The 9,249-nt window shown below is 44.1% G+C and overlaps 1 protein-coding gene across 1 annotated transcript; it reads right to left on the bottom strand.

The window, feature by feature from the left end:
- Positions 1–667: 667 nt before the first annotated feature.
- On the bottom strand, positions 668–6,553 carry gprin3b (GPRIN family member 3b). The gene is made up of 2 exons (XM_035178310.2): positions 6,186–6,553; positions 668–3,575 (listed from the first exon to the last, which is right to left on the bottom strand). The coding sequence occupies exon 2, from the start codon at positions 3,488–3,490 to the stop codon at positions 1,277–1,279; it is 2,214 nt and encodes a 737-aa protein (XP_035034201.2). The 5' UTR covers positions 3,491–3,575; positions 6,186–6,553; the 3' UTR covers positions 668–1,276.
- Between the last annotated feature and the right edge of the window lie 2,696 nt (positions 6,554–9,249).

Consider the following 9,249-nt stretch of genomic DNA (forward strand, 5'->3'; position numbering starts at 1 on the left):
TTCAGACATGGACTGAAGGTCAGACATTCTCCTGAGTTTTTATAAAATGTCCAGAAAACCTCTGAGAGAAGTAAGAAAATGTAGGGAAAAAGTGTTTCCAACTTGCAATGGAAGCGAATTTGGAAGAATACAAATATCTCAAGATGAAAACTAGAATTAGTTTTCATCCAAGTAAATATTTGTACCAAATTTGAAGAGATTCCCTCAGAGTATTCATGAGATTTTCCAGAGTTCAAGGCTGAAAAAAGGTTTGGTTTCATCAATGCATCACTGACAAGGCCCAGAAACGTTCAAAGGAAAGTTGGAAGAAAATCACAAAATCACAAAACGTTGCATTAAGCTCAGCACTAATTTCTCAGCTCAGTCTGCGACCTGCTGAACCTTCACTCTCTGATTTCTGCTGATGCTCTCTCATCCCCCGACAAGTACACTTGGCTTAAACACATCCACAAACACCATCTCTCCCTCAGTTACACTTCTGTTTAATCTGTCTCTCTAAATAAACGTCTTTTATTTAATTTCATGACCTTTAATTTCTGTAAAATCCCACTGCAATCAATCTTTTTTCAAATAACTCGTGATTGCCGAGACGTCAGAAATGAAGCATGTCCACTTAGTTTTTTGTTATTTTAATAGAAAACCAAAGAACAGAGATTAAACAGCGCATGTATGCATTCGGCCCCTTCTTTTTTTTTTTTTTACAGCGTAATCACTTACTAAAAAATAAATTTGCATGAAAAGAAAATACAGCAATCTTATAAATATAGGGCCCTAAAACACCTCAAAAACATATACCAAATGCACCAAATGTGATGAGATGTCGGTTTCATATATTTGCACAGATATTCTGATAGTAAGTAATAAGGTCAATTCCATGATCAGTGCTATGTAAGGTCTGCACTTCATTTTAGGTCGTACAACTGCCATTGTCACTAATATACATGCGTTTCACTATTATTGCCTTTGTTATTTAAAAATGGTTCGAAGTTCTCTCTCTTTTTTTTTTAACAATATCTATTCCTAGAAAATAAGTCTTGAGTTGTTCATTTAAATTTCTATTTTCCTACTTTCTTTGATCACAAGCATCACAGACAGTTTGACTCTTTTTATGCTACAACATTCCAGTATACTCACTGACTTACGCACAGGGATCGTCACCCCGTTAATGTTTCACTTGGCATTGCAGTCATGATGACGGGGGAGGGGGGGAAGACAAACATTTTGACCTCTTGAAAAAGGGAGGCGGAGTCTGACATTGGCCGGTCTCCGTGGCGTGCTACTCGAGGACGGCGGAGGGAGGGGGACGCGCGCAGCAGTTGGGCCGCCTGACATTTTGCAGCATTGACCTGAAAATGTTCTGCTGCCTCCTTTTGTTCTTCCTGACGTGCACCGGCGAGGCGGCGCCAGAGATTGACTTTCGGATGGAGGTCTGGGTTACCAGTTTCCGCTCTTGCTCCTTGATTTTGCACTGCAAGTGGCTCTGGATGGCAAAACCGAGCGACTCGGGGTCCACCGATGCCCCGTAGACCTCCCAGGTCATCCCCTGTTCGTCCCACACCACATCATGGACGCCCTTGTCCTTCTGCTTTCCTGACTCGTCATCATCTTCTTTCTTCCTCGCCTGTTCTGTCTTCTTTTTGCCAGAATTTGTCACAGCTTTGCCTCCAACGGCTTTGCCTCCAACGGCTTTGCCTCCAACACCTTTGCCTCCAACAGCTTTGCTCTTTTCTTTTGAGCTCTCAGCTTTGTTTTTAGCCGGGTCTGCCTTGGATGTGGTGTTTGCTGCTGTTTTTGCTGTAGGCGGGGCTTGGTCAGACTTGGTTGTGACAGCAGCCGGAGACGGTGCAGTTTTGTTACTGTCAGCAGATCCAGACTTGGGAGCGCCGGCTCTCTCCGGGGGTGTTCCTGATCTAAGAGAGGGAGCCTCAGCAGTGGTTGTTTTTGCTGCAGGTGTCTGAGCTGCAGGTTTACACTGGGAGTTACCCGGCTCTCCCTGCTCCTTGTGTCTGCTGTGCTCGATGTTGATTTGATAAACTGGCTGGGTGTTGCATGAAGCCGGTTCTTTAGGCTTCGCCCCCGGCCCTCCCTCTGCCTGCTGGGACGAGGAGTTAAACATGCCTGCGTTTTGGTTGTGGCACATCTCCGCCTCGACCATCAGCCTCTCTGACCTTGGATCAGTGGAGGCTGATACAGAGGTCATGTTCATGTGATGGAGACCAACACACCCATCCCCCTGATAGACCACAGCCAGGCTTTGCACCTCCTCCCTGGGGACTGCGCCACCGCTCTGCCTGCGAGTCACAGCGAAAGGCAGCAGGCTCGGACTTGTGGCCACAGCCTTGCTGCACGTGTTAGCCACTGCCTGAACCTCCATATCATGACACTGCTTGACTGGAGTGGACGACAGGGATGAGGTCATAGTCGAAGCCTCCCTGTAGAGTTTGCAGGGCGGCTGCTGCTGCCCTTCAAAGACAGCTGTGTTAGCCCGGCTGGCTTCCTCTGTCACCAGCCCGTATGCCACTGTGTTTTGTGTTGCCTGGGGCAGAGTGGAGGCGGCCGTCGGAGAGGATGCTGGCTGATGTTTATCTGAGGAGGCTTGCGGTTTCTTTTCTGGTTGCAAATCCCTCTCTGGAGGTGTTGAGTTTAGATTAATTCTTGCAGACCCGGCCTCTGCCTCTCTGCTCGGACACGAAGGTGTCGCAGAGCTGAGTGTAGTTGTGGCTTCCATGCTTCTCGTAGGTTCGGGAGTCTCTTGCAGACGGACAGAGCTTTGTGAGGAACTCTGTATATGATCGTTAGATTTCTGTGCTGCAGCAGTGTCCTTGCTTTGTGGAGCTGAAATACTCCCTTTATTATCCTGTTGGCACACAGATGCCATTTGCCGTAACTCACAGGCATTGTTAAGATTTGTATTATTTGTAGGAACATGTTTATTACTGTCCTCTCGCGCTGTGGATGTCGGTTTCACGTCCTCCTCCTTTGCTGCACTCGTCCCTTTTATTCTGCAGTCACCGGCCTGTGTGTCGAGCGTTGACGCTGTAACAGCAGATGGCACAGCGGCCTCGCAGATATCCTTTTCATCACCCGGGCTTAACGTTTTCATATTAGCGTTAGAGTCCCTCCGGTCGCCCCCTGCCTCACCCACACCTCGGCCAGGTAGAGACAGGTCTGGCATCTGTTGGTCTGCGCCCGTCACGTGCTCAGATTCTGTCGGGTTTCCATTGGCTGGAGGAGCTGGTTTGCTGCACACTTGTTCTGTGGCAGCTGTTTTCTGGGGATGTGGGATGGCGTTCGCGGGAGCCGCAGTCACAGATGAGTTATCCTGTTTGTGGGCGGGAGACGTGACGATGGGTTTTGGACAAACCTGAGAGAAGTTCAGGTTGGTCTCTTTAGTCCAGTTGGCATTCGCTTCCTGGCTGCCCAGCGTGTCCACCACAGCCAGCGGAGGCACCATCTGGACCGTCACTGTCCTTTTTGGGTTAGTTCCCATGTTGGATTCACTGTCTCAGTCTTTAAATATCGTCTTAATCCAAACTTGAAAACAAACTGTGCAACCAGTCGCTTTGCGTGAGTTCCTAGAAGAGGAGAATAGAAATAGATTTAGTTAGTTTTTAAGGATTGAGCTTCAGACAAGACTAGGTCGGGTACCAAAGGACTAGATGATCATTATGTGAAATGCATCTTACATAGTTTCCAACATGCATGTGAATAATCATTGTTAGAATAAAGGGCCAAGCACCAGAACAATCAATGACCCGTATTTGCCTTATCTAATCTACGCTTTGAGGATTAATATATGTGATTCCACGCCTAATTACCCATTTAATCATCACATATGAACTTGATGACAATGCAGTATGTCAAAGTCACAATAATGTGGAGTGTATGGAACAGCGTCTTTTCAATAAGCCATGTTTCCTTTTTCATGTGATCAGGTGGTTTTCTGTCTATATAAAGCTCTATGAAAGGTACTTGTGATACAAGTCCACAGAAATAAATAAACTGACAGTCAAAGCAGGATTTCTAATGTTGTGTCGTCATTGGAATTTTTTTAAAACCTTGTAAATAAGAATAACTGGGGGGGGGAGTTCTGCTTTTACACACGAGCCCAGAAATAAGACTTTGACATATGTAGGTTGAAAGTGTTTACAGATAAAGGACATTTTTGATTAAAAGCCACGGGTGTTCCCCATTAACCAGCATTTCATCGGACCTGTCAAACCTGTCTGGTGTCGGAACGACTAATGCCAGGGGCGTCGCAACAGAGTAGGTGACTCAGGAAATTGCCTGGGGCCCCGAGGTGACAGGCCCCCGCCCCCCAAAAAAACGTAATTATTATTATGTTTGTGTACAGCAATCCCATTTCTGTGAGAACCTCTATGATTGGTTATGTATGTTGAAGACTAGAACGTCTAAAGGTGTGTGTATGATGTGCCTGGGACGGTGGTGGAGGTTTGCACTCAAACTGTACTTTACTATTAATTAGGTGTGTGTATTAAAACAATGTTTGAAGATTGTTATGATGTGGTTTGGAATCATCTGGGCTACTGGGCCCCTTTTGCCTGGGGCCCCCAAAGTCTCTTGAAACACTTCCGCCTAATGTATGTTGGCTTAACAGTATATCATCATGTTTATTTTATAAATTCACTGTTTTTATTTTTTACATTTTCTATTTCATTCAATTATTTTAATTATCTATTTTATTTATAATATACTTTTGTGTGTTCTCTTGTCTACTTCACTGACTATCTGCTGCTGTAACAAGGGAATTTCCTCAGCGTGAGATCAATAAACTATATTTTATCTTATCTTATCCTTTTTCCCTATATCGTATCTTATCTTAACTTATCTTATCTTATCTTATCTTATCTTATCTTATCTTATCCTATTGTATCATATTTTATCTTCCAAATCTCACCTGAAGTTGTCTTAAATAAAGAATATTGAGTGTTGCCGTTAAGACTTCACATGTCCCAAGTTAACCAGAAAATCCCTTAATTTTCATTCAGTGATCCTTGAGTTTGTATTTTCTCTGATGAACGGCTAAAAAAAACTAATCCAAGACACTGGTATTAAAAGAAGATGAAATGAAGGTGAACCCTAAAAACATCCATAAATCATTAAAGTTTAATTCTTTGTTCTTTGTAATGTTTTTTTTTTTTTGTGGAAAACAATCAGAAACCCTTTGATTTCCTGTGAGACTTTAGATCTTCTCTTGTCCTTTGATCAATTTGGTCTTCAATCTAAGCAGTGACCTACACTTTGTCACAGATCTCTTAATCTCGGGCCTGATGAACGACTCCCCCATCGCCGTCGGTCTCCTAAATGTGTTAAAAGCACCTGCATGGGCCAATTCTGCCAGGGCAATGTGCCGGCACTCAGCAGACGACCGAAATATCTGATCGGTTGCGAGTCAGACAAATGAATTGCACAGTGATGGAGACTTTGATCACACACAGCAGCTGATACACAAACGGAGAGGAGGCAGAGACGGCGATGCACACTTCAGTGCATGATCGGCGGAGAGAAAGAAATGGCCAACAGCATTTTAATTGATGATTATCCATTCTGCACAATGATCCTGGCTGGGAAAACGATCCAGCCTTGTGTTGTGAGTTAAATCCCGTTCATACAACAACACAAACATACATACTGCAGGTTTTTGGGGAGAGAAACAACAAGCACAATAAAGATTTTATATCAATCAGGCCATATTTACATGTGGATAATGAGAAAGAAAATGAGAAAAACACAGATATCTTTCTAATGTGACAGGAGGAAAACACAGGGTCTTGAACAGGTGCAGTCTGTTTGCGTGTGCTCTGTGCATCTGCCTGTCTGTTGGCAAAGTGCAAATATTCATGGAAAGCGTGTCCTGGCCATGATTAGATATTCTACAGTTCAGATGCTGCTGTCTGGGCTTGTGTGCCTGCAGCACTTTGAGGGAAATAACACGGAGCAGTGGATGCAGAGTGAATGCATAAAATCCAAGTGGTGCACACGCGACCTGTTATGAGATCTTTGTCGTGGATTGCAGCTTCTACTCGCAGCCCCTGTCCCACCCTGACACCCCGTGAGAGGCCACTGGTGTTTGCTGGTTTGATTTGACCTTGCGAATGGATCTGACACGAAGGAAGGATGGAGAGCAGGGGTGCAAAGAGAAAGAAGGAAAGGGGGGCTCTTACCTTCAGAGGCGCTTTAATGTCCCGTGTGCACCGCGGGTTGCGCCGTGTGCGCGTCCGTGTCAGCGAGAGACGAGGCTGGACCCTGGGAATGAATATGGGAGAATCAGCCCTGTGCGGGTGACACCAAGAAGCCACGCCTTGTGCCACAATATCAGGGGTATCGATCCTCCACAGCACAACGCGTAAAAAAGCAAGTGCCGCGACGGAGTGACCGTGCGCAATGACTCATCCCAGCATACGACCGACACATGGCCGCTGCCGCTGCCGCTCCTGCCGCTGCTGCTGGGGCTCTGTCAGCGATGCGTCATGGTTAGAATCAAAAAGTGCACCTTTCACAAAATGGACCTTGGTCCACGCAGGAAGCAGCGTGGTGGTGCAGCAGAGTGAAGGAGCAGATGAGTGAACGCAGGAGCAGAGAGGAGGCAGAGGGGGGGTCACACCACAGACTCTTTACTTTTACATCCCACTGTCTTTACTGGAATAATCCATGAAGAAAGATGGATTGTTTTTAAATCATTCAATTTGTTGTGTGATGTGTTTTTTTCAGAGGACTTCATTATATCAGGTTCCTTTATTATATGAGTCTAAAAATTGCTCTGAGGACAAACTCCCTTTATAATCAGGACATTAGCAGCAGCACATTTGGTGTCATTAGAAGTACCCAGGTCTCCCAGAGGTGCAGCTGTCTTTCATTTGATACCTGACAGATGCACCGAAGACTCAACAACATATTTTTCTTTTAGGATCACAGAGAAGTTGCCATAAAAAGGAATAAAGTTAATAAGACGTCAGTGGACTAGAAATATATAATTTACCTCTAATCTTTGTTTTTACTCGTGAAATATTGATATTTGCTCAAACAGCCCTCTGAAATACTTCAAAGGAAAATCTAAAATCTTTGAAGTGATTGCAGTTCAGCGACATGTTCACACTGTGATGAGGAGTTTGCAAGTAGATGCTGCCGGAGTCATAAACCCAAAATGTTTGGATCTGGTGACATAAGCTGTTCTGGAGTCAGGAGCCAAACAAGCATAAACTCAAGGAAGGATGTAACAACAGTATATCATCATACCACGAAATATAATTAGTGGGACAGAGTACCCAGAAGTCGAAACCTCCCAGGCCGGAGGTGGAGAAGGATATGGTCAATCAAGTGTGTGTCCACGATGTGTATCTTGGTTCCTATCAACAGTCACCATAGTTTTCTGACGCATAATCTTAACCTTAACAGATTTGTGTTTGTACTTGTACTCTGCATGGATCACCTTCGTATGTAGTGAAAATAAGTTTGTTAAAATACTTTTTCTTTCACATATGAAGAACACAGGAGGAGATAGTCCAGGTCAGATGCGTTCACAACAACAGGAATGTGTCCAGAAGATTCAGGTGAGTGGGGAGTCTGGGTGGAGCAGCAGGAGGCACGACATGATGTATACATCCGATGGCCCTATATCGAAAAACCTTGTCACTGTTGCCTGTGTCTTCTATATGTATGGCAGCTCTTTATCATCCTGAGATATTTGTATTGTATTTGGTTTTGCTGATTTGGTCATAAATATTGTATGTACTCATATCAAAGCTTAAGATTATATGGTGGTTTCACTGGTCCCGCTGGCCTCCCAGCTCATGGCCAGCCCATGGACACGCCCCTGTAGGTAGAAAAGCTGGAAAAGTGACAACAACACAACGTCCAGTATCTGTATAAAAACCCAGTGATCAGGTTTTATGACTTTGCTGCAGTGCTATAAAATAGATTTTGTGTCAGTGCTGTTCTCATTTAATTTAATTGCACCGTTGCAGCCCAACCCCCTTCTCATCCTGAGATGATCTCTCAGACGCTTATGATAATCTAAGCGGTTACTTCAGGGAGTTTTCAAATATAGAGTGTGTCTGAGGAATGCAGGGATCGTATGGGGTAGACCTCCTGCCTTTAAAAGCCCAGAGGGACTGATTAGTTGAGAAGGCAGACCGCGTCTTAATTACAGACGAGTGCACCGGTGGAGAGCGACTCCAACACGAGCCTCATGCATCGCTGATATGCCAGACTAGTGCTTCAGGGTGAGGGCTGGCAGCCAGAGTGGAGAGTGAAGCAGTGGGAGAGAAGGAACCTAACTCAACTGTAAATATGTGTCGTCTGTTGCCACCATTTCAAACAATAGCTTGATGCAAAGACACAGAAGGTGTATAACTTCATTTTAAGAGTGTCTATGGAATAATGTAGACTAGATTTTTAAAGATGAGTATAAATATTAGAATTAGACTGAAATTGATTTAATGTAACACATACGCTCATATTGAAGATCTGGCATCATCTTGTGGTTAATTTGGGAAAAGCAAAATTTTTGCTGGTCTGGATTATATTAAACATTTTTAACTAAAGTACCGTCAGTTTTATTTTCTCTGTTATAAGGACTTAATGTCATAATATGTAAATGGGTTAACATTTGATTTTGAGCGACAATGAGGCTAATGCTAACATGTACATTTCTAATAGGTTGTCTGTGTTTCTCTCGGCCCAAACCAAAGGGTTTAGCAGATAGGTTCCACTTTGGGCTGGTTGTTTCAACATTGTTCAGTGGGAATCAACATGATCTATATATTGTCATTGTAAGACTAAATAAGGCTTATGCAAATCCACAATTATAAAAATGGTTTGATGCAAATAGTGAAAGAAAAAACACTTGATCTTTTGTTGCAGGGCCACATTTGGCACACGGGCCTCAGATTTCCTCCCATCAGTCTTTGCGGTGCAGACCTGTGTAGACTGCAGTACAGCAGGTGGCCAGTGGATGGCGCTGGAGTAGCGCTCACAGATTGAAAGCTCAGACTGTCATTGACACGGCTGGCGTGTGCTGTGTTCAAAGACAGTATGTTATTCATAGTTGCACGGTAAATGTAACCCAAGTTTCTCTTTTTTTTGGCAGAAGCTTCAAACTCTCTTTAATTCGATGTCATACAGGTATTCACGTTTAATTATTAAATGTCAGGGTGTGTGAGGATTCCTGGCAAATCCAGAGCTAGCATTAAAGCTGCTACATGATACATGTCATCCCCAGCTAATGTA

This window comes from Hippoglossus stenolepis, chromosome 2 (genome assembly GCF_022539355.2).
Source record: "Hippoglossus stenolepis isolate QCI-W04-F060 chromosome 2, HSTE1.2, whole genome shotgun sequence".
In the NCBI taxonomy this organism is placed as follows: domain Eukaryota; kingdom Metazoa; phylum Chordata; class Actinopteri; order Pleuronectiformes; family Pleuronectidae; genus Hippoglossus; species Hippoglossus stenolepis.

Coding starts and splice junctions, on each gene's coding strand:
- gprin3b (XM_035178310.2), bottom strand. CDS start 3,490: ATGGGAACTAACCCAAAAAGGACAGTGACGGTCCAGATGGTGCCTCCG.